Source organism: Lethenteron reissneri, chromosome 22, assembly GCF_015708825.2.
Source record: "Lethenteron reissneri isolate LAM-NWPU_2019-01 chromosome 22, ASM1570882v1, whole genome shotgun sequence".
NCBI lineage: Eukaryota > Metazoa > Chordata > Hyperoartia > Petromyzontiformes > Petromyzontidae > Lethenteron > Lethenteron reissneri.
In genome coordinates this window covers 647,530-672,766 of record NC_083800.1, presented here as the reverse complement: position 1 = coordinate 672,766, position 25,237 = coordinate 647,530, and the positions used below count along the sequence as shown (strand labels likewise).

Here is a 25,237-nt window from a genome sequence, read left to right as displayed (position 1 = left end):
CCAATGTCCAGATCTGTGTCGTTTGTGGAAACTATTGACCTCTTAACAAGCATTCAACGCTTCACGTGACAACCTCAATGTGCACCAAGCCCAGCACAACAAGTACCTCGATGACGTCGCCGCCACTTAGTGATGAATGGCGGTTGCCATTTGCTTACGTCTCATGAAGGGCAGCAGTCACTGCTACCCTTCAGTCACTGCTACCCTTCAGTCACTGCCCCATTTCTATCGCTTTAGTGTCACACTCCATGCGAGGCGAATTACTTGGATAACCAATAATGAGGCTCGTGTACGTGTGCGTATTTAGAGTGAGTAGGAGCACGTTGGACTAAGCCTGTCCTGTGAGTAAAACCAATCAGCCTACACACGCTCATATTTGGGATCAAAAATCGAAAATTTAGATTTTCGGATTTTACAAATTATGCGTATCCAGTCGACTACATTTGTGCAAAGTTTTATCTTCAGAGCCCTTCTAGAACATCTTTAGAATGTGAATTGATGAAACGTAAGTTTGTGTGAGAGATACTAATTGCAGCACGTGTGCAGTCCAAGGTTGTCTGGCCAGTGGCTCAACGTGATCGCGAGAGGCTCGCAGTTGCAAGCTCAAATCTGAGGTGAAGTCAACAGAGGTTGTTCTGTGACTAAACTCGTTATAGGAATTTAGAATTTCCACAAATGGCTCGACAGGTCTGTACATGGTAGATGAGCACAAATGCCTAAATGGTCATTTGACTGTGACTGTGAAAGTAACGCAGTTTTTACGTCAGAGGCAGGCGAGGAGCGGGCTGCGTGCTGGGTTGGATCTTTGTGCGTGACGAGTATTGTTTGAGACCGTGTCACAGTTAAAATGTCACTTTATGCACCCATACATTATAGAGGCGTGTACACTCTAGACTGCTTCACGCTCACAGTTTACCACGAACCACGATACCTAAAAAGTCAAACGTCCTTGCATGTTCGTGTGTATCTGTGTGTGTAGTCCGGCAAAAACAACCCCCTACCTCCTCGTTGGTGCCGGACGGCAACGCTGTGGTGGGCAGTGCCGTAGGAGGAGGGCCAATTTCGATTGGCCATTTCCCTCATGGCGTTTGTAACTACGATGGAGGTCAAATGGGGGCTCTGGACGGGTGCAAGGGGCTGGTAAGCCCTCCACCTTCAATGAATTACCACCAAACCACTATTAATTTTTTTAATTAAAAAGCTTGTGCCGGAGGCCCCCGGGGGACAGGAGTCTATGACGTCTCCAGGCCAAACCCCATTTGGCAGAGCCAGGAGCCTGAATCCTTACCCTCGGAGCTCCTACAGAAACAACTACGAGTGGCCACGTGGAATGTTGAAACGTTTACTGCGGAGGAGAGACTGCCACTCCTCTGTCGGAAGTTGGACCGGTACGGCCTGGATCTCTGTGGTATTCAGGAGGTCCGGTGGACTGGCTCTGGCTCCTGCCACCATGAGGGGTGGACAGTCCTCTACTCGGAGCAGGAGACTGCCAAACAACAGGGAGTGGCTCTTCTTCTGAACAAAAGAATGAAGGGGGCGTGGGACCGTGGCAGTGAGGTGTGGAAAGCTGTAAGTCTCAGGCTACTTTGGGCTCGCCTTCCCATCAACCAGACGCGAGGAGTGGTGGTTATGGTTACTTATGCCCCCACCGAAGACGAACATCCATGAAGGCATGCAGGCAAGGCCGATGAGTCAGATGCCTTCTATGACCTGTCACAGGTGCTAGCTAAAGTGGCACGTCAGGATAGAGCCATCTTGTTGGGTGACTTCAATGCCCGATTTGGTCATGATGCTGGCACCTGGTCTGGAGTGATTGGAGGGCATGGGCCAGATCAGCTCAATAACAACGGCAGGAGGCTGCTAGATTTTTGTGCAGCCCATGGGCTTGTGATTACCAATACACTGTTCCGGCATCGGCGCATCCACACAACATAATGGATGCATGCTGGGTCCACGCAAGAACATCTGCTGGACTACATAGTGACGGAACAGCGGATGTGGGCCCATGTCCTTGACACCAGGACCTACCATGGAGCTGATCTGCCAACTGACCATCGACTTGTCATCTGTAAAATGTGCCCGTCATTCTTCCACTCCAGTGGTGGGTGTACACCCAGGACCCCATTAAATCCCATAGTGGCATGGTCTCAGCTAGCTGATGAAATTTGCAAGCCAGAATTTTATCATTGCTTGCGGCTGGGGTTGGCATCGTCCCCCAGTCCTGATGTCGAGGGGAAATGGGCGAGGTTTAGGACTGTAGCTCATGCAGCTGCAATGGCTGCTTTGGGTACACAGTCCAGACCTCCCCAGAGACCTGGCTGACAGAGGAGTTGTTCAGGCTGGCTGAGAAAAAGCGACAGGCCCACTCTCATCGGCTACAGCATCCCACGTCGGCGAATGAGGAGGCTTACCACAGCCTTGGCTTGGAGGTTCGGAGAGCTGTGAGGTTCTGCAAGGATGGGTGGTGGTCGCGGGTTGCTGAGGAAATGGAGTCTGCCTCAATGGCCCGCGATCACAAATCGCTCTTTAACTGCATTAAAAAAGTAGCCTGTAGCACCACACCTATTGCCATCATTAGGGGAAAGTGCGGTGATCCAATCTCCAACCCCCTGAAACAGGTTTGCAGATTTGCTGAGCATCTCTGATACAAGGAAAGGCACCGGGCAGGGAGGGTGGTGTTTGTGCACAGACTGCCCTACATGACATAACAACAGGCTGGACCACTGGACGGGTTCCACAGGAATAGAAGATGACTGCACAGACTGTAACAACTACAGGGGCATCTTACTCCTCAGTGTGCCGGGCAAGGATTATTCAACATCACCTTGCTAGGCCCGCTGAGGAGAGGCTTGCGGAGCCCTAATGCGGTTTCATAAAAGGGCGGTCTTGCACAGATGCCATATTTTATGTCCGTCTGCTACAGCTAAGGTGTAGGGAATTCCAACAAGACCTACATCTCTGCTTTATTGACCTGGTCAAGGCCTATGATACCATCAGTAGGCCTGGGCTCTGGGTTGTTCTTCGTGCTTATGAAACCCCTGACCCTCTGCTCATGATCATTAAGGATCTTCATGATAGTGAGCGGACCCAGTTAAAACTACGTGGCCGGGAGTCGGAGCCATTCCCTGTTCACCTTGGGGTGCGACAGGGATGTCCTCTGGCTCCCATATTATTTAACATCTATTTCGACCACGTAGTTCGTGAAGCCTTCAATAGGTGTACTGGAGGAATTTCCATCTGGTACAAATTCAATGGGAGGCTGATCGATGCCCGGGTGCGGTCAAGGGAAGGCTCCCTATTGCTCAACCATGTTATATGTAGTTGTGTATTCACACGGACACTGTCAGCTATGTCGATGATCTGGTAATTGCTGCTCACTCAGAGAAGGAGTTGGAGGCACTGCTGCTGAACCTGGAGCTTGCCAATAAGAGGTGGGGCCTTACAATCAACCCCACCAAAACTAAAATCAGCCTGGGTATTTTGTACCATCGGACACTCCACTCCCACAACTCCCAATTGGTGATAGGGCAGTTGTGGAGAGAGTGGAGAGTTTGCCATACCTGGGCAGTGTGCTCATGACCAGCTCCGGTTTAACAGCGGAGGTCTCACTCCAAATCAGTCGAGCGGCATTATATTTTTATTGGTTGCATAACGCTGTGTGGAAGCTACCTGGTCTGTCGCTCCACACGAAGCTTCAGGTCTTTTCGGCCATGGTCATTCCCTCCCTTCTCTACGCTTGCAAAACGTGGACCCCCTGAATGGAACATCTTCCCAGGTAGAAACATTTAGCTGGCCTGCCTACAATCCATCCTGAGTTTAACCAGGCTGGATTGTGTGAGGAGGTCACAAAACCTTGAAAAATCTGGACAAAGTCCCATCGGTGAGCTCCTCCGGCGGGCAAGGCTGCGTTGGCTGGGTCATGTAGCCCGCATGCCCAGCCACAGCACGCCTAAAAAGCTTTTGTTTGGCTGGATCGAGGGTGCTAAACGGGCATGGCACTGGCTAGAGAAGAGATGGAGTGATGTGGTACAGGTCGATGTGGAGCTGAGGGGACTTGCCGATGACTGGTACCAGCGGTGTCAAGATCGGCCTCTGTGGTGGAGGCTCGTGAAGGACGCTACTGGGCAGTTGGAGGCAGTCGCCCTCCAACAACAACGGAGAGCGGAGGAGCGACGCTCATAACAACGAGCAGAGCGCTGGGTGGCTAAAGCACAGCAAGTTGTCACAGTAGGGGGCACAGGTGGTGCATCAGCCAGTCATCTCAGTCAGTCGGCTCATAGCACCCGGGTCTGCCCTGTGACCTCCTGCCAGCGGGCGTTTGACACTTCACGTCGCCTCAACGTGCACATAGCCTGGCATAAGCGTCGTGGTGATGTCACCGCCACTTAGTGGCGAATGGCGGTTGTTGTGTATGTGCAGCGGTATGTAGTTGTAGTTAGCACGCTGGGCCACAAACCCGGCGACGATTCCCTCTCACGACCAACACCGTGACGATTACATGAGCCAGTCCTGGGCCTCTCCCAGGTAGACTCAGCCTCAAATGAGGACCTGGTGCAGTGTGTAAACATCGCCATTGGGGATACAAAGGCGGCCGGGGGTGGTGATGGCCACCAATCCCCTCGTGTGCCGTCGCCGGCCTTCAGAGGTGCTTGCTAACAGTATTTGCCCCAATAGTCTGTTCAGGCTATATGGGGGATCTTTGAGGCTATATGGGGGATCTTTGTTTTTGTATGTGTGGAGAGCGGTGGCTTAGTGTAGTTGTCCAGCACAGAGGTGTAGGACATTTCAATAGGATGTGCATCTCTGCTCTATTGACCTGGTCAAGGCCTATGATACCATCAATAGGCCAGAATTCTGTGTTGTTCTTCACACTTTTGGGGTCCTTGACCCTCTTTTCAAAATCATTAAGGACCTTCAAGATGATGGGCAGGCCTGGATAAAGCTGCGTGGCCGGGAGTCAGAGCCATTCCCTGCTCACCTTGGGGTGTGAAAGGGATATCTTCTGGTCCCTACACTCTTTAACATCTTTTTTATCACCTAAAATTTCCATCTGGTATAGATGCGATGGGATGCTGATCGGTGCCCAGGTGCAGTCAAGGGATTGCTCCCTATTGGTCAACCATGTTACGTATTCCGATGATCTGGTAATTACTGCTCACTCTGAGAAAGAGTTGGAGACTGCTGCTGAATGTGGAGTATGCCAGTAAGAAGTGGGGACTTACCATCAGCCTCACATACAAAGTGTCAACCTGGGTATGCTGTGCCATAAAACACTCCACTACCTCAAATTCGCAACTGCTTCATCAACACCACCATGAGGTATGAGGCAGTTGTGCAGTGGAGGAGTTCCCGTACCTGGGCAGTGTGCTTATGGCTAGTTCCGGTTTGGCAAGAGAGGCCTCACTCCGAATCAATCGAGCGGCATTATCTTTTAATCAGCCACATGGAACCTACCTGGCCTTTTGCTCCACACGCATCTACAGTTATTCTTGGTCACAGTTATTCCCTCCCTTCTCTATGATTGCAAAAGTGGCCCTCAAGCAATAACGGAGGGCCGAGGAGCAACGCAGACAATAATGAGTGGAGCGCCAGGCGGCTAAAATTCAGAAAGTTGTCAGCAGGGAGCGTAGGTTGGTGCATCTGCCAGTTATTTCAGTCAACCCATGGCACCTGGGTCTGTCTAGTGACCTCCTGTCGATGAGCCTTCAACACTTCACGTGGCCTCACAGTGCACCTAGCTTGGCACAAGCGCTGTGGTGACGTCACCGCCACGTTGTGGCAAGCGGCGGCTGTTGTTGGCGTAGTGGTTAGCGCGTTGCGCTCCGAACCCCGTGCCTCGAGTTTGATTCCCACTCACGACCACCATCAGTGACGAATATCTGAACAAGTCCTGGACCTCCCGGAGGTCGACTAAATCTCGTACAGTATGTAACCATGAGCACTGGGGAGACAAAGGCGGCCGTGCGTGGTGCTGGCCACACTACCGATCTCACAGGTGCCTGCTGATCAACCTCTATCGACTCGAAGGGAGATCTATTGCGACAAGGTCATCTATAAGGCACACACCTAACTCCACCCCTTATCTTATCGATGTGATTAATCAGGAACAAGACCCTTCAACTCTTAGACGCCCCACTGCACTCAAGTGCATTGCCTTGACTCAATCTATATGAGTGTCCCAAACACCCGGAATTACATCGCTTCACAAAGCCCTCGGCTCCTCTCCCATCACAATCACAACTTGATGCAAGGCTGTCGATTATTTGTGATGACTACGCTTGAAATTGGTCTTGACACCATATATCCCCATTTGTTTTTACATTCGTACAAGTCGCCATAATTATGTTTAATGTTTATTTCACTGAGTGGTAATTGTATTACGATCGGTCAAAAAGTATCTTCCTGAGCCGACTTTTCCGAGAAGGCACGTAGTGCTTACATTGATGTATGTTCGTACAATCTTTTATATTTGTCATGCGACGCAGTCGCTTTTTTCTGTGATTTCTATTCACGTCATCGCTCGACTTTATTCTATTTGTCATCTTGAAGGCCCAGGCCACTCTCTCCTGGTTTCTACAGTTCTCGCCGCCTGCGCACACGAATGCACGCCCCGAGAGCGTCCCCTGCCTCCCGGCTTAGCGACTCGGATCACGAGGGACGCGACTCGAGGCACGACTGCGCAGCCCCGACTCTCCCCGCACAGCTGCCGACCATCCCGCCTCGGATGACCTCGTTGTTGAACTCGGATTAGCAGACCGTGTCGTTTCAAACGCAATGCGTTCAACCACCACAATGCAGGTCCCACCACTCCACTTTTGATAGAGCTGTTTGTTGCTGTCCGTCTGAGGTTTTAGGCATTGAAGCCTGTGATCAGCAACTGCGTTACAAAGATGCACTCATATACTCATGCTCAGGCAGGAGTCATCCAGCAGGCAGGATTGGCCATTGAATAACCAACGCGACTTGAACCCTCACCAGGTGTGCCGAGGCAGTGAGGAGGCGGCGCGCAGATCGTGTGCATCGTCACCGATGCCTCGGAGCACTTCGCTCGGTAGCCGACACGCCGACACGACGACACGGCGACACGCCGACACGGCGTTGTTATCTCATCTGTGCGTGTGTGTATTTAAGTGTGTCTTGTGGGGTAGAACGATAGTGCAGTGGTTAGCGCGCTGCGCTACGAACCCGAGTCCGATCCCGCGCTAGTGACGATTATCTGAAGCGGTACTGGGCCTCGCCTAGGCCGACTCAGCCCCAAATTAATACCTGCTGCGGTGCGTAAACATCGCACCAGGCGGTCGGGCGTGGGTTTGGCCACAATACCCTCTCGTGTGAAGTCCCAGCATGTACAGGTGCTCGATAACCGCACTTGCCCCAAGATCGCGGGTAAGGCTACACGGGGAGTCTTTGTTTTGGACGGTGGTTCGCGCACTGCGCTCGCAACCCGAGTTCAATTCGCGCTCGCGACTAACATACCTAAACCGGTCATGACCTCTCATCGGTCGACTCAGCATTTCATGAGTGTATAGCACGGTTAGCTACGTACGGTGCGAAATAAGTTTAACATGCATACGTAAAATAGCATCACAACTCGGGAGAGGAAGGTGACCCGGCGTTGTTCTTCGCAGCGGCTCGCTCGCAGTGCGCGGGACTGGCTGCCCAGTCGTCAGATGATCCTGGCCATTGTGTGACGGTGTTGTTCATAATCAACGTTTTTGGGTTTAGATCGCGTTATTTATAAATGTGTCGTAACCCTCCACCACCCGACACGTGTTAAACTGACGGTGTTGTGTTGGCGCCTATACGCACACGTGTGCGCGTGCGAGAGTTTGTAATTGTCGGTGTGTGCGCGTGTGTGTTTCGTTCATTTGTTAAGCGACTTGGTTTTATAGGCAGTGGACTGTCAACATATTCGTACTTGCAAATAACAAACCATGCATTGTAGTAATCCGTTACGCTCGCACCTCATGTCTGAACAGACGTTACGATTCCGACTCTGGACACGCGCCACGTGCTTGATGATTTATCGAGACTCCTTCCCGCTATTGATGTCAGCTTTGACACAACAAGCTTCTTCACGTCCCGCATGTCTCTGTGTTGTTGAACTTCTCTCGCACCAGACGTAGCCAACCATGCTCATCGGAGGCGCCGGGGTGATTCACCGCTCGTGACGACTTCGTGCAGTTGAGAGTCTCGGAGGGGAATTTACAACTTCAGTGTCAAAAGAACGCGCATATACTGGGAACAGTATAGATGTAACTGTACATGTACGTGGTGTGTTTATGTTTAAATATGAGGAACGGTAATGTAGTGGTTAGCGCACTGTGCCGAGTTCAATTCGCACTCACGACTGATATTTGAACCGGTTTTGGGCGTCCATTAGGTCGACTCAGCCTTAAATGAGCACTTCGTTGCGGGGTGCAGTTCCCATGATCGTGGTTCAGTGACGGCCATGGAGGCAATACAAGGGGTGTATCTGTATATATATGTGTGTGTGTACACATGGCTACATATACGTACGTCTGTGAATGCATAATATTTTACATTATTTATATGTTTCAGAATTTGTGCAACTTTCTTCAAAGTGAACAGAGTTCTCATTTCACACGTGCGCTCTCTCGCTGTGAGTTGCGCTGTGAGGGTTCAATGAGAGGCACCGATGCAGTGGCAAGATCAAATCGGACGACTCACCGCAGACACAAAATGTTACGGGTAAAGTAAGATCTCGGTACCATTTGTCCATGCATGTAAAACACATTTTGGTTGTTTATTTCTGTGAAAAAGTCATTTAGTTGAAACAATGTTGACAATGAGATAAAACTGAGAAATGTATTTCCTCATGCAATAAAAACATGATGCATTCGTTCTCTGCGTCCTAAATAAAATACAATACAATTTAGCTGTTCCCCTGGGAGTATTTAAACTCTCCAAAGCTGTGGTTCGTCTCATCCTCACAGTATCCAACCACCACCAGACGTCTCAACTCCACCCTCACCCACTCACTCACAGACTCAGCTACTCACACCCACCCGCACTCACGACTCAGCCACCCACACGCACTGCTACCCCCCCCCCCCCCACCCAGGTCATCTCCCTTCTCTCTCTGCTTCCTCTCGCATCGCTCTACTCTGGGATCCCCTTTCCTATCGCCCCCCCCCCCCCCAAAAAAAAAACCTCTTATAATTCAACTTTTATTCCAGAAATGTGTCACACTGTTATCTCTTACAACTTTAACGATGCTTTTGTTGCTGGTCGTATGACGTGTTGGGCCTTTGGGCCCTGCACTAACGCAACGGTGTTTAAAATGAACCCCACAACTCGATGAAACGCGTTCTCTGGCAGCAGACATTGGGGACGCAGCGACAGCAAAACAAACCGAGGTGACATTTAGACAGTCACACTTGCAGTCAGCTCGCCGAAATCCACTGTTTCTGGCAATGTCCCCTCAGATCAGAGCGAGAATGCAGTGAGAGTGGATGCCTGAACGTTGGAGGTCGCACTTATACTGTGGGGTCGTGAACACGAGGATTTGAATGAAGTTGACACGTGGAAGAATGGAGACTAAGAGTCTCCACGAACATGTCTTGTAACAAATTATTCACCAATCAAGATCTGAAGTTTTCGTGACTGCAATGATCCATTCTCTTTGGTTCTTTCGGTAAAATCACGTGGGTAGAAGAAAATATATTAAATAAATTAAACTACGACGTTTCGGAAGCAACACAAGCGTCCGCCATCAGGTGGGAAAGCGACAGCAAGAAACAACAACAATCAGAAACAATTTGTTTCTTGCTGTGGCGGCTTTCTCACCTGATGACGGACGCTTGTGTTGCTTCCGAAACGTCGTGATTTAATTTATTTAATATTTTATTTTATACCTCCATGACTTTACCGAAAGAACCAAAGAGTATAAATTATTTACCGCTAGCAGACTTGGCTCGTTTTGACGGATGTCGCGTCTCACTCCACGGTGGCGAATTACTCGGTTCATTGATGATGCTGCGACTCTGGGTAAACTCAGAATGGATCGTTGGCAGGTTAGCATGTTTATGTCGTGCCGGCACAGATGTTCCTTCAAAGGGCTCCACGTTTAGCAAGCATAGAGAAGGGAGGGCATGACTATGGCCGAGGAGACAATTACCTTGGTATTGAGCGATAGGCTCGGTCGCTTGCACATGGCGTTACGCAACTGATGAAAAGAAAACGCCGCTCGACCCATTCCAAATGATACCTCCGCTTCCAATCCGGAGTGCACTGCCCAAGTATGGGAGCTCCTCCACTCTCTCAAACAACTGCTCCCTTACTCGTGGAGAGTTAAGGGGGTGGGGTGTTTGATGATTTTTTTTTTACAAAAATCAACCCGACCCGGCCACTGAAACCACCAACTCGGCACTCTCTTCTCTCCAGCACTGGGCATCGATGTGGTTTCAGACCAGCGCAGTTCTGCACAGACGCCATATTCTCTGTCCGTCTGCTAGAGCAGAGGTCTAAGGCATTTCGACAAGACCTACATCTCTTCTCGACTGACCTGCTCAAGGCCTATGATACCATCAACAGGCCAGTGATCTGCGTTACTCTTCATGCTTTCGGGGTCCCTTCCCCTCTGGTTACAATCGTCAAGGACCATTATGATGGTGGGCAGGCTCGGGTAAAGCTGCGTGCCCCAGTCAGAGCCGTTCTCTCTCTGTTCACCTGGCAGTGCGACAGGGATGGCCAACTCTGTTATGTATTCTGAGAAGGAGATGGAGACTCTTCTGCTGAACCTGGAGCTTGCTACTACGAGGTGGGTTATACCATCAGCTCTACCACAACCAAGCACCTGCGTGAGCTCATGTCATCAAACATTCCACCCATGCAACTCCCCATGAGTGACGAAGCAGTTGTGGAGACAATGGATAAGTTCCCTTACCTGGGCAGTGTGCTTATGAGCAGCTCCAGTTCGGCAGCGAATATCTCACGTATCCATGCTTGTGAAACGATTGTGTGTAGCACGCATGCCCAGCCACTGCATGCCCAAGCAGGTTCTGTTTGACAGGATAGAGCGGGCGAAACGGACGCGGCACGGGCTAGAGATGGGCTGATTGAATACAAAAAGAATGTCGAGCTTATTTGACGATGGCTGATACAAGCCGTGTAAAGATCGTCCTCTATAGAAGAGGCTCGTGAAGGACACTACTGGGCAGTTAGAAGCAGTCGCCCTCCAACAACGGAGGGCAGAGGAGCGACGCTCATATCAACGAGCCATGGCACCTGGGTCTGTCTCGTAACCTCCTCTCAGCAAGCTTTCGACACTCCACGTGCCCTCAAAGTGCACCTGGCCTGGCACAAGCGTCGTGGTAACGTCACCGCTACTTAATGACGAATTGCGGCTGTTGTTGTTGTTGTCGTCGGGGTGATGCGTTTGCGCCGACACGGGATACAACTGGAAGTAGCGGTAGCCACCACCACGCCAGGCCGCCTTGATCTCCACAATGCTAATGTTTACATATCACACCAGGTACTCATTTAAGGGGTAGTCGACCTGGTTAAGGCCCACAATTTATTATACCACTTGCTACTAATGTTGGACGGAGCTGCGAATCGAGCGCACGTCAGGCAGTTCGTAGGGCAGGGCACAAAACACTGCACCACCGCTCCCCACAGCGCCACACGTGGATACGCGGAAATTCGCAACGCAGGTTGTCAATAATGGGCCTCGACATGAATCTCAAGATGAGTTCAGGGTCACTCTTCGTGTCGTACATATCGCTCTTGTGTCGCTACTGCCATGACTGTGCCCCCTGTTCCCGTGTGGAGGACCCGGGCTACCACCGTCGTCTCGTCCAAACTCACTCCACCGCCGCGCACTCGCTAGCTCACTCAATCCACTCGCCATGTCACACTGTGGTTGAACATTGTATCATGAGACGACCAAGGGGGCGTCGTAGGAGGAGCTGGAGGGGAGGGGGCTGCGTGGAGTCTGGCCTGATGGAGAGCCGAGTGTCACGCGCGGGAGGGAGCGGGGGGAGCGGGGGGGAGCGGGGAGGGGGGAGCGGGGGGAGCGGGGAGGGGGGAGGGGGGAGGGGGGGGGAGGGGGGAGGGGGGCGATGAGAGACGCCGTGAAACCCGAGCGACGCCGGCGCGGGGCCTCCAACGCGACCCGCCCCCTCGACGCGACTCCGGGACACCGAGAAGGAGAGGCCGCGTGTGCGTGTGCAGTGTCGAGGAGGGGTGGGGGGGGTGCACATGTGTGTGTACGGGGAGTGTGGGCGAAGTGGTTAGCGCACTGCGCAACGAATCCGGCGACCCGAGTTAGATTTATGTCGACGTCCAATGACAGTGGCGAGTATTTGACACGGTACTGGGCATCCCGTACGTTGACTTAGATTGAAATGAGTACCTGGTGCGGTGTGCAAACAAAAACATTCGTGGGATAAATGCGGCTGAGCGTAGTGTGGGCCCCATCATCCCTTCGTGCGCCGTGCAGATCTTCTTAATGTGTGCTCGCTAACATAACTTGTCCCAATAATCTGTGCAGGCTATACGGGCGATCTTTGTATGTGTACTTGGACTCATGGAAGCCCTCATTGTGAAGCGACGACCCCGCTCCACCCCCGCCCCAGGGTGCCCCCCGCGCGCATCACAACGCCCAGGCCCCCCCACCCGCGCGCTGGGCCCCTCCCCCAATGTCACGCTCCACGCGCAATCAACCTTCTGATTAGCCTCCAGCCAATGGCAAGGCTTGGATGAGACAATAGTTGACCGCCACCTGCATTGTGCGCGAGGACGAGTTGAGGCTGCGCGCACGTGCGGTGCATGAGGTTTTACTCAACACGTCAGGCGGCCAGCAACGAACAGCACTGTCAGAGTTGTAATCGATTAACGTTAACACGTCTCTTGAATTGACAAAGGTTATTATGAGACACGGGGGGAAAGGGAGGATAGAATGGAATTCCATCGCCAAAGAGGAGCATTGCGAGGAGATCAGCAGACACAGAAGCGTTGCGACCTGCAGTCAGGGCCTTCCATAGGGGGGTGCGGGGCTGGGGCAATTCACACTGAGTGCCCCCCCTCCTCCCCCCCGAAGTACTGCATCTAACTCCGTGACGTCCAAGTGCAGGGCCCTCCAAAGCGGTTGCCCCAATCCACCGTCCACCGTACCCTGCCTGCAGTGTGTGGCGAGTGGGCCAGTGTGTGAGTCGTTGTGACCTGCGGTGTTCTGGTTGAACACAGTGTGGATAGGACTACACAGTCAGTGTCTACTTGTGTGTACGTACATTGAACATGTTTTGCACCGTACGTAGCCTATCCTGCTAATCGAAGGTGAAGGAATTAAGGAGTGCACGGGAAAGGTAACCATGGTAGTTGCGATAGAAGAGTGATACGAAGGCGATTGTTTGGACGTGACACCACAGTCCCAGACTCAGCCAGCGTGAAAGGTCGAACCACACGGACCCCTCCTGCACTCCCACAACCATCTCACTGATGTCGCCACGCCAATGAGCTATGAAGCTCTTTTTTACACACGTCCAGTCGGATAACAATAACCAACAAGCACGCAGACATGTCGCCTCCTTCCCACCTCCGATTGTCACGGTTGGCTACGTGCGGTGCGACATAAGTTCAACTACCTACAGCTGTCTCTCCACATGTACAATACAATTATTGTTTTACACGTCCCATCGGCCACACGAACTTATGGGGTGCATCATTTCAACTCAAGAACAACTCAGAACCGATTCAATATGCATTGTCCCATCAGCAGTCAGGCTCCCTGGCGGGTGATCGGCGAGATCTCTCTCTGAGGTGGAGGTGCTCGCTCAACGCAGAACTGTACAACAACGAAAACCACTCGTTCGTCTAGTTGTGGCAAATATAAGTAACGGGATTATCTTGATTTGAAGCTTTCGTGACTGCAGGAATCCATACTCTTTGGTTCTTTCGGTAAAGTCACGTGGGTAAAAAACAAAAATAGATCACGACGTTTCGATCGCAACACAAGCAACCGTCATCAGGTGTGAAACAAACGAGTCCTCGGCTGTGTTTGTCTCACACCTGAAGACGGTTGCTTGTGTTGCGATAGAAACGTCGTGATCTATTGTTTTTTTCTACCTACGTGACTTTACCGAAAGAACCAAAGAGTAATGGAATTAGAGGCAATTGGCTTCCTTCACGTAGATAAGGGCGGCGTCACAGATAGAAGCAGTCGCTGTGCAGACGCAGTTTGTTTTTGTATGTACGCAGTGACCGAGCACAGTTCCAAAGGCCCAACCCGTCAAGCGGCCAGAAACAAGCAGCACTCTCAGAGTTGTCATCGCCACGAGTCGACGCGCTTCTTGAATGGATCCCGCTGGGCGGCCAGTGGCAGTGGGGGGTTTGAGAAACTTGCTCCATTGTTTCAGCTGCCGCGCCGGGAGATGGGATCGAAGCGGCGAGCTCTGGATCGCAAGTGTCGTGTTCTACCCATACAGTAGTAGTAGTAGCACGTGCTGTGTGTGTGGTCGTGTGTGGAGTGTACGTGGTGTGCCTGACAGCGCGCAGGACAACGTGGAGATACGAGCACTGGTACAACGTGTTGCGCGTCACGGCATGGGGCGTCATATCTAGTACGGGGTCATGTGCACCATGGTGCGATGATAGTGAACAATGCAACGTGGATATTGTTGAATGACGCGTGGAGCGGTGGCCGTGCAGTGCTGAGCGCATTGCGCCACGAACCCGGCGAGCTCAACGTCCATTTCCGGCCACACTTTCAGTCGCGCACGGGCGCGACGCGCTCGCTCACGTGACCATTCCCTTTGTTCGTCTGTGTCGGGTGGTGAAGGTCTCACGACATGAATTTGGCCACATCCGTAGGTGGCCTAAAATAGCTGATTACATATTACATTCGCTATGAGACGCCATAAATGTCTATTTGCCTTGTTATGATGCGGAATAATGCGTAGAATGCGCGGGCTCGTGTGGAGTGCGCGCGCCATGTTGCATCGCTAGTGCCTGCTGCTGAGCAAGAGCGCGGTGTGCAGATCCATGTCGCATGAAACCCCGACTCTGGCCGATGTCTACCACGCTCAACACTCGATATGTATATACCACATTCACACGTCTATTAACTACAGCGCTCTGCGGTGTAACAAAGAGATGGTCCACGTGGTGTGGTGTAATACACAAGACGAGAGCGGGAGGAGCACGCGCAGGTGAACGACATCGTCCACTCCGCGAGGAGGCGCGGGGGGGGGGGGGCAGCAGGACGCGTCGCGGCCACAAAGGACGGAACGCGTCCGAGAGGGGCCTGGCCACCGAGGAGATGGAGCGATGGGATCAGTTGATGTGCAAGTGCTGGAGGGAGATTCGCATCAAAGAGCATGAGACGTGGTGAAGGCTTCGCGAGGCCTTCATCCAGCAGTGGACTGACCATGGCTGATGACGAAGTCATACAGCAGCACGCCGCTTCACTCTCGTAATCAGTTACCCGAGTAATTGTTTTGATCTTGATTTAATTGTTTTGAGACCAACACCACACCCCTCCGCCTTTGTTTCCCCAGCGGGTATGTTTACTCAAGGATGAGTAGACCTAGGGGAGGTCCAGGACCAACTTAGATAATCATCACTGATATTGACCGTGAGCCGGGATTGAATTCGGCTCGTCGGGTTCGTCGCCGAGTGCGCAAACCAAAAACACGCCACCGCTCCTAACTATATATATACACACACTCACTGATACGCATACACAGTCATGCACACATTGACACAGATACTCGTCGACATAGGATACACATATATACCTACACATACACACAGCTCGGCTTGCCGTTACTATAGACATATATACATTATTGTCTTCGGCTTGTTATTATCGCTGACGCTACTATGTTTGTCAATTCACAAAATAAACATGGTTCCAAAGTGGGCATTGTTCCTAAGTTGCTGAAACCCCCCCGGGTCGCGCAGTAATCGCAACTTGCGTGCGGGGTTTCCTCGGATCGCACGCGAGCCGCTTTGTGGGGAAGTGACCAGGGGTTGTCCTATGGATAGATTCGCCCCCGCCATAGGAATGTGGAATTTACACCACGGGCTCTGCAGGGCTGTAAACGGGAGATGAGCACCAATGCCTCAATGCTCACTTGAGCATCAGGAGCGCGCTCCGCCTTGAATGCACATCGTCACAATAATTGTGACCCTGTGCCGCATGTCCAGTGGCGCTTACTTCAAGGTATCTCACATCGTCTCGCGTCTCATTTCACCCACCCGAAGGAACCCCCAAGGGGCAGCTATCCCTGTGCGGCACAAGGTGAGTGAGTAGCGGCGTGCACGTGGACTGTCTTCTGCAGGTCGAGGACGTGACGTGGCGCGCGCAGTGTGTTGCCTGCATGACATTACCGGTGCGACGCAGTGATGAGCGTCGCGTGTCGCGTGTAAAGTTGTAACCCGCGTTGTGTGTCGCGTGTAAAGTTGTAACCCGCGTTGTGTGTCGCGTGTAAAGTTGTAACCCGCGTTGTGTGTCGCGTGTAAAGTTGTAACCCGCGTTGTGTGTCGCGTGTAAAGTTGTAACCCGCGTTGTGTGTCGCGTGTAAAGTTGTAACCCGCGTTGTGTGTCGCGCGTAAAGTTGTAACCCGCGTTGTGTGTCGCGTTTAAAGTTGTAACCCGGATTAGGAGAGCCACATCGAACACAGCGGGTCTTTACCTATGAACGTCGGGTAGTTCACCGGCATTGCTACAACCAAGCCTGACTGCTGATGAAACACCGCATGTCGAGCCAGTCCAGAGTAGTGCTTGTGATGAAACAATGCTCCTGAAATTGTGCACTCCAGGAAGGCCGTATGGCTGACGGGATGTTTATGTTGTATGTAGAAGGAGAGAAATGGGAAGGAGGCGAATTGCCTGCGCAGTTGTTTGTTCTTCCTCGCGCTCTTGAGAGCGACGCGACGGAGGCGTTCCCGTCGGATCTCCCAAACACCTCGCGAACAGAGTTCAAGGTCATCATCAAAAGGTCATCCCAAGCAATGCAGTTGATGCCACCGCTTCATGCCGCCGGATAGATTCCTGCAGATTTTGCAAAATCTTTTTTTACCGACCCCGGAGTGAGGGATTTAGGAGCTGACTCAGCCTCAGCCGGGAAGTGAACTCGCAGCTTCCCCATTGCGAGCCACTCGCTCTACCACGCAGCCGTAACCTGCGTCTGTTTTATATTTTATATAGTGTAGTGTATACACTACACTATATGCATACTATATGATACATTATGGTGGTAAACTCCATTAATAAGTGCGTGACTCAGCTGTTGTGAAGCCAGCGATTGTCGTCATAGTATTTCTGTACTGCGTCTATCGGGAAGCCTCTTCGCCGCGGTGGGACGCGTGGCCACCGATTGTCCATCGAGAGTCCTCAACCCTTGGGCCCATGTCACGTGAAACGGTGAAGGCGCAGCCCTGCAATTGCCTGCTCGCGAAATTGCTGCATCTGTAGCTAACATTGCCCGGTGTGGCGACAAGGCGTTGTGGTATCTTGTGGTATGTCGAATACAGCCCTGAAACAGCGGTGGGAATTCTACTCATTTGACCGAGAGCAGTGAGTCCAAAGGATAAACGCGCTTACAGCCTATAAAATAGATACACGGACAATTCATCCCATTCCTAAACCTGTCCCTCCACACACAAAATATTAGTTTAACACATCCCATCAGCTACGCGGCAGTCTTTCTGAGTAACTCAATTCAGCAGCAAAACTCTGGACCGGTTTCGACATTCATGGTCTCATCAGCATTGTCAAGCTTGCATCGTCAAGCTTGCTTGACGATGCTGATGACCTACTAGATGTTATACTTCGGGAGGTGGCGAGTTCAACTCTTGGTCGTGGCGGTGGTTTACTCAGCATATCATCCCTCCGGGTTCGATGAAGAACATATACAGTACCACTTTGTGGGCAAGTCAACAGTGGTGGTCCTCGTGGATATACTCGCCCCGTTATCGTATGGTGGAATTTCCACCACTGGCTGAGGTCCATAAAAGGGAGATGAACACCGATGCCTCAATGCTCAGTTGAGCAACAAATCACTCTGACTGTTGACTTTGACGCCCGTGAACGTGGACTCCCTTTGACTATCTCGTCTGTGCACCTTGACTCGCGGTGGGGAGGGCGGATTACTCCGTTCGCTGGCGATGGAGATGTCTTTGCTAAGGACGCGGATTTAAGCAATGTGGACATTTGAGATGCCCATCGCGAGTAAACCAAACAGCGGATTATACATCACATATAGTCGCTGTTTCATATAAAAACGGCCACAGCAAGTGTATGAAATATACTGATTGACCACGATTTAATCAGCACGATACGCACAGACGAGGAGAAGTTTCTCAAACGACGCCATGCGTACACATGCACTCACGCCATTAATCCCCGCAGCATGACGTGTTCCACACGAGAGAGACTCGCTGGAACCAATGTTTATCGGCGACGACCCCCCCCCCCCCTCTCTACCCCCACCTCTCTCTCTTAGACACCGGTCCTGGTGAGACGCACAACACAGAATTGTCGTCATCGTCGCTGTGGAGAATAGAAGACAAGACGCGTTCTGAACAAATCTGCCTCCTGGACAGGTTCGCTATTCGGCGTGAGCTCAAAGTGAAGTCACTGAGCCGCTCCACAGACTTGATGCTCGCACAATGAATTTGCGCTGTAATTAGAATTTACTCCGCATCCTGAGATGAATCTAGATACGTTCAGTAAAATTCTAAACGCACACTACCCTTGCGATTTGTCTCACATTAACTTAAGGTGGTTTTGTTTTTGTCACTTTTAACCATTCCCCACCGCCCCTGCGTGATGCTGTTTGGACATATCTTTTGTATAAAATGAAATCTGGCAGTTCACCAGCATTGCTTTAAAGCAAACCTGACCCTGCTGATGAGATACTCAATGCCGAAACCGGCCCAGGGTGTGCTCGTATCCAATGCCGCTGCAATTCTGCACGGACGAGGCAGATCGTCGGCGTATTTGCTCTACTTCTGCTGCACTCACTTGGTGGAGACGAGAACTTCGATGGCGGGCCCCAGGGGCCGTTGTCTCTCGGAGTCTCTGCGGCTGTCGGACTCTCGGTGTCTCCAGCGTCAGCGCCACCGCCTTTGATGGTGGAGATGTCTTGCTCCGTCTCACGCTCCGTCCCACGCTCCCTCTCACGCTCTCGAAGGTCCGACATTAACGCGTCCACGCTGAAGGCCAAACGCGGCGCCACCGTCCCCTGCTGCTGCTGCTGTGGGGTCCCCTCCTTCATTCTCTCCATGCCGAGCGTGGCGCCGCCTCGCACGCCTTGGACAGCGGGAGACCCCGGCTCGCCCGAAGCTCCTCCGAGCGCAGCGGCCCAAGGGGTGGCGGGTGGCGGCCCCTCTCCGCCGCCTCTCCCCTCGCGCCCGGCGATGGGACCGGGGAGATGGTCGATTTACGTCGCTGCGATTATCGCTCACTTTTTAAACGCATGCGTGCCCGTGACCGGCCCTTTAAGAGCGGCCGCGTCCCGAAATGAATAAATAATTACGGCGAGACGACAGAAGAGACGACACGCTAATTGCTCAGCGAGATGCGATGGAAAAGCTCTCGTTCTCTCTCAGCCCTTCGAGGTCTTCACGACCCTCACAATAACCACAGCTGCGGCGCAGCGACAGCGATGAAGGCGAGCGCGTTACCCACGGAGCGCGTTTGCCGGAGTTGCTCGCTAATGGTGGCGACACGCGCGTGTGGCGATGTCCGTGTGCCTCCCCCTCCATCATCTCCCTCCGCGCTCGCACCCCACCCATCGCCCCCCCCCCCCAGTCTCCGCAAGCCCCGGTGCCAGGAGAGCGCCTCCGCCCTCGCCAAGGCCACTCCCCGTCACGCAAAGGGCGCCGTTCAACCCCCTTCTTTCTACCCCGCTCCCTCCCTCCCTCCCCGCAGGGCGCCCGTGTTCTCACGCGTGCGCGGGGAGTCCCGTCGCCTCCTCCTCTCTCCGTCCCTCCTCCCGCTCGCCCCCACAGCCCCTCCCCTCGGTGTGACTGAGCGCTGACCGTGCCAGCGTCTCGCGCTCCTTGTGACCAACTTTCATTTGTGTGCGGATTTTAACGAAAAGCGCATAGCTGCCATTCCTGCGTGACACTTGCATAATGTAGACACTGTACGTGTGTGCGCGTACCCGGCGGGCTGAGCACCGCCACGTGTGCGAGCATGTGTGTGTGTCAGTGCGTGTGCGTGTGTGTCTTCGTGCGTGTGTAAGTGCGTGTGTAAGTGCGTTTGTGTGTCGCTGTGTGCGTGCGTGTGTGTGTGTCGCTGTGCACGTGCGTGTGTGTCTAAGTGCGTGTTTCAGTGCGTTTGTGTGTCGCTCTGCACGTGCGTGTGTGCCGGTGTGTGTGTGTAGCTGTGTGTGTCGCTGTGTGCGTGTGCGGTGAGCTGCGGCGCAGTGGTTAGCACGCTGCGCTACAAACTCCACAACCCGAGTTCGATTCCCGGCCACGGCTAACATCATTGACGAGTGAGATCTGCACCGGTCATGGGCCTTCGCGAGGTCGACTCACCTTCAATTAGAACCGAGCACACACCACTCGATCGTGAGCCCTGCTGGTCTCTTCATAGGTGGTCGCTAACAGGACATGCCCCAACAGCCTGCGTAGGCTACACGAGAGAAGAATACACGAGGGATCTTTGTATGTGTTTGTGACAATATTGCAGTCCGTTGCACACATATGTGTGTGTGGATATGTGAGAGAGTCTATTGTCCGTGTGTGTGTGTGTGCGGATATGTGAGAGAGTCTATTGTCCGTGTGTGTGTGTGCGGATATGTGAGAGAGTCTGTTGTCCGTGTGTGTGTGTGTGCGGGTACGGAGTGCACCGGTTGGCGCGCTGCTCTACGAACCCCGCCACCTGGGTTCAATCCCTAGCCACGGCTAACATCAGATGTGTGTCTACACATCAGATGTGTGTCTACACATCAGATGTGTGTCTACACATCTGATGTGTGTCTATACACCTCAACCAGGGAGACAAATGCGGCAGGGGGTGGTTCTGGCCACATCACTTTTTCGTGCCCCGTCAGGATCTTCAAACGTGATCGCGAACAGCACTTGCCCCAAAGCATGTGGTATGTATTGTGGATGTCTGCGTTAAATTAGTGTTTGTGAGCAATGAGTATTATCTTGACATGTACCTATCTCTCCTTGGTCATGAATAGTGTGCGGAAAGACAACAACATGCTGGAGTATTATGAGAGCATTAAGATAGCGTGACCCTTGTATAACATTTCTCTTTTGTCGCTAAAGTCGCTCGTGCCTGGAAGATCGGGACACGCGACCTCGTGCTGGAGGAGTCGTCTCCCTCGCGTCGCCTCGCGCCTCCGCTCCTCGGCTGTTATTCTGAAGACGTTCGCCGTGACGACAGTGGAGCCGCTGCCCCCGCTGCGTTAATTTGACAAACATCTCAGATGCACTGAAGCCACCATGGAGATGGTAAGTCCAGAAGTATTTGTACTCGTGTTTTACACATCCCATCCACCACATCGACCCTTCTGCGAACACGTAATTTAAATATGCTTTGGTGCAACACAAACAAACATCTGGAACGGTTCAGACATTCAAGCAAGCCTGACTGCTGATGAGACACTTAATTCTGAAACCGATCCAGAGTTTGCCTTCATTGAACCAATGGTGCTGAAAGTATTCACTCCCAGAAAGAAGACCGGGCGGCTGATGGAATGTGTTAAGACATCGTACTATTACGTGGAGGGACAGATGTGTGAGGGAGACACATTGTCTGCTTATTAATTTGTGTTTTGATAATCTCCAGAAGGACGCTGACTAATGACAAGGCTGTGCTTTGGCTGCAGGCTCTTTTCTCGGCTGGCAGGAGCTCGCCTCTCCCGTGCCGCCGACGAATTCGACACGCGGCATGCGGCAGCGCTGTTGTCGGATACACCACGCCTGGTGAGTGAGTGTCCATCCAATCTGCTCGTGAGTTAAAGTTTCAGGTTGATGTTCTTCAACCAGGTGAGCACTCAGGAAACCAGAATTTCAGCCACTCCAACCGCATCATCAGATCGTACATCTTCCACCTCAGGGCCCGTTGTCACTGACGTCCACTCGTCACCACCCGAATCGCCGACACCTTCGCCTGCAGCGTCGTCTCGCCCCGACGACTGCAACCTCTTCCCTTGGTCCATCCCCACCGAGTAACCTCAAGAAACTCCGACGGCCGAGAAAAACATCTCGCTCGCGCCTCGTCCTCAGCTCCTCCACCCACCTCCCCCAGCTGGACTCTCCATCGCCAGCAGCAGAGCCCCTGCCAGAGCCCCTGCCAGAGCCCCTGCCAGAGCCCCTGCCAGAGCCCCTGCTGCCTGAGCCTCGGCCCACCCCGTCGTCTCCCTCTCTGCGCTCACTGTAGAACTCCCTGCAGCAGGAGCAGGGCCACTCCCCGCAGTAGGAGCAGGGCCACTCCCTGCAGCAGGAGCAGGGCCACTCCCTGCAGCAGGAGCAGGGCCACTCCCTGCAGCAGGAGCAGGGCCACTCCCTGCAGCAGGAGCAGGGCCACTCCCCGCAGCAGGAGCAGGGCCACTCCCCGCAGCAGGAGCAGGGCCACTCCCCGCAGCAGGAGCAGGGCCACTCCCCGCAGCAGGAGCAGGGCCACTCCCCGCAGCAGGGAGCAGGGGGCCACAGTCGCAGCCGCTTCTCCGCGGCAGGCCCCGCCGTGTGGAACGCGGCCATCGTCCCCGCCGCTGCCGCCGCTGCCGCCGCCGCCACTCGCAGCGGCAGCGGCAGCGCTCCCTCCGCTCGGCCTCTCGGCGTCCCGTGGCTGCTGCGAGCGACACTGCGCTTGGCTCCGCGCCTCGGTCACGGTCACTTACGTCCGTGAAGTGTTACATTTGCAAGAATAATATTATTTTCTCAGTTGTAAGCGTTAAGTTGTTAATATTTGCTACTCGGTCGCTGCCAATGGGAAATTGTTCTTGGATCAACTCAAAGCGGTTTCATTTATTCAAATCAAACAAAACATTTAAATTCACATCGGTTTCATTAAAATGCGGGGTTTGACCGAGTCGCTAAGACAATCTCTCTCTGTTCTAAACATCATCTATGTTATATATATGAAGGCCTTTTCCCGAAACGTCGCCTATCATACCGTATTTGTTTATCTTTTGTAAGGGCCAATGTCACCGATGCCGGTGTTGACAGGATGTGTGATTATGGGCCATTGCCAGTATCACAATGACATGGCCTGAAGATGACCATTTCCCGAACCGTTAACGTTCTGTCTGTTATAAGACAATGGAGATGACGGGGGTAGTGGTGTGAGCGGTTTGTGTGATGACACCGCGGACACGATACGAGCGGTAACACAACGCGCCCAAAAACTCATTGCAGCTACAGCCCAGAATGTGTGCCGGGCTGTCATCCGCGAGTCTGTACACCTGGTTAATGATTGTATGAATCACGGCCAGCCACTGATCACCGGCACGCTCGCGATGAGGTCTCGCCTCGTCACGACTGTCGCGGCGTTGTCCGTCTCGTTCACACTCTTCGGTGCACACGACATCGCAAATCATCGATTGTCACCCGCACGACGAGACGTGGCTAATGCGAATCGATTGCCCGATGATCAAAGTACCCGGTCTACCACACACTGACTGTCATCGCATCCACACGGTGATCAACCACCACACTAACGGTCGCAACAACACACTGACCACTCACCCACTCACCAATCCACCCACCCCCTCAGTCTATCGACTTCTTCACTCGCACTGCCCCATTCGGGAATTGTCTCCGATCGTCTCTCTCTGCAAACCTCTCGCAACAAAAACGTCGCTCTATTCAACAGACGCGTTGACGCTTTACAATTACAGCTTTGATAACAATTGGTTTTTGCTGCTGGCTTTGGGCCTGTGCTCAGCCACCGGGTTTCACAATATCTCTGCGGAGCGGACACATACGATGCACGTGTGCACAATGTACGTGTACAATGTACGGGACACGTGTGCACTATGTACGTGTACAATGTACGGGACACGTGTGCACTATGTATGGGATCCCACAAGAGTACAATGTCAGGGACCTCGCATGTGTTGCTTAAACGCGAACAATACATCTGATAACTTCATGTAACTTCGCACCTCCGATGAGCTCGGATGGCTACGTACAGTGCGAAAGAAGTTCAACATACTTACATGTGTATTGCATTTCATTTCCAATATAAAGCATTACGGGGGCGATTTGGAAATTCTGTAAAATGATACAAAATTACCAATTATTATCACAAACACATTACCTCGCAAGAGTACATCGTGAAATGGGAAGGGTAATTGATATTTTATTATTCTGATTTTTAGATGGAATCGTTGGTCGATGAAATGCGTTTGTATTCCAAGGCAGTGTTCACTATTAACGTCGTGTTTTTTTATATTTTTGTTCATTTGGCTGATCAACTATGATTATGTGATTTCCTTGTTTGTTTTTATAAATCACTAGCTTAAATACCTGGCGTTGCCCTGGCCAACAAAAATATTTCAAAACTACTCTTACAAATCTAACAGCAGTGCGTACTAACTGTGGTGGTACCTGCTATGATTACAGTAGTGCATGCCGACTGTGGCGGTACTTGCTATACTACAGTAGTACATGCTGACTCTATAGCAGTATTTATGGACTCTATAGCACAAAGTACTCACCTGACAGAGTGGCGTGGCGAGGCCGAGTCCCGTGCAGAGCCTCCGGCCTCGCCTAGATTGTCCAGCCGGCCGAGGTGGCACCTTGGCAGGCTGGGGCTGGGCTGCTGATCCCCCCCCCCATCCACGATCTCCCCGGCCGCTCTGCAGTAATATCTACGGCCTATAGTGGTAGCATCTAGCGACTGTATAGTAGTAACTGCACGCATCGGGGTGGGGGGGACATCACACATTGAAGAATTAAGCTCAGCGTTTAGTGTATTTTTAAAGCATTTTTAACGCTAAAGAAAATGCCCCCCCCCCACCAAAGGCGCGTGAGTTGGTATGGTCGTGCACGCGTCATAAATAAATAAAAGTATAGCGCAAAAAAATCGCACTAAATCGCTAATTAAACTTGTTACAAGTTGACGGATGTGAAAAAGGAATAGCGCTTGCTCACGGCGGGGCTTACGGCGTGGTACCTGGCTATTACTATTCTACGTCAACCCCACCGTTGAAGAGCCAAATCCTTCGCAAGCGCGCGAACACACATAAAGCCACAAACCGACAGACAATTTTTGACTTTTATATATATAGACAAGTAT

At 52.3% G+C, this 25,237-nt stretch overlaps 1 protein-coding gene across 1 annotated transcript in view; it reads right to left on the bottom strand.

The window, feature by feature from the left end:
• Positions 1-19,729, bottom strand: part of LOC133345484 (homeobox protein MSX-2-like) — a 28,037-nt gene extending 8,308 nt beyond the window's left edge. Inside the window, exon 1 of the mRNA XM_061556248.1 lies at positions 18,995-19,729. Coding sequence (XP_061412232.1) covers positions 18,995-19,256 — 262 coding nt within the window. The 5' untranslated portion in view covers positions 19,257-19,729. The remainder of the gene's footprint in view (positions 1-18,994) is intronic.
• Between the last annotated feature and the right edge of the window lie 5,508 nt (positions 19,730-25,237).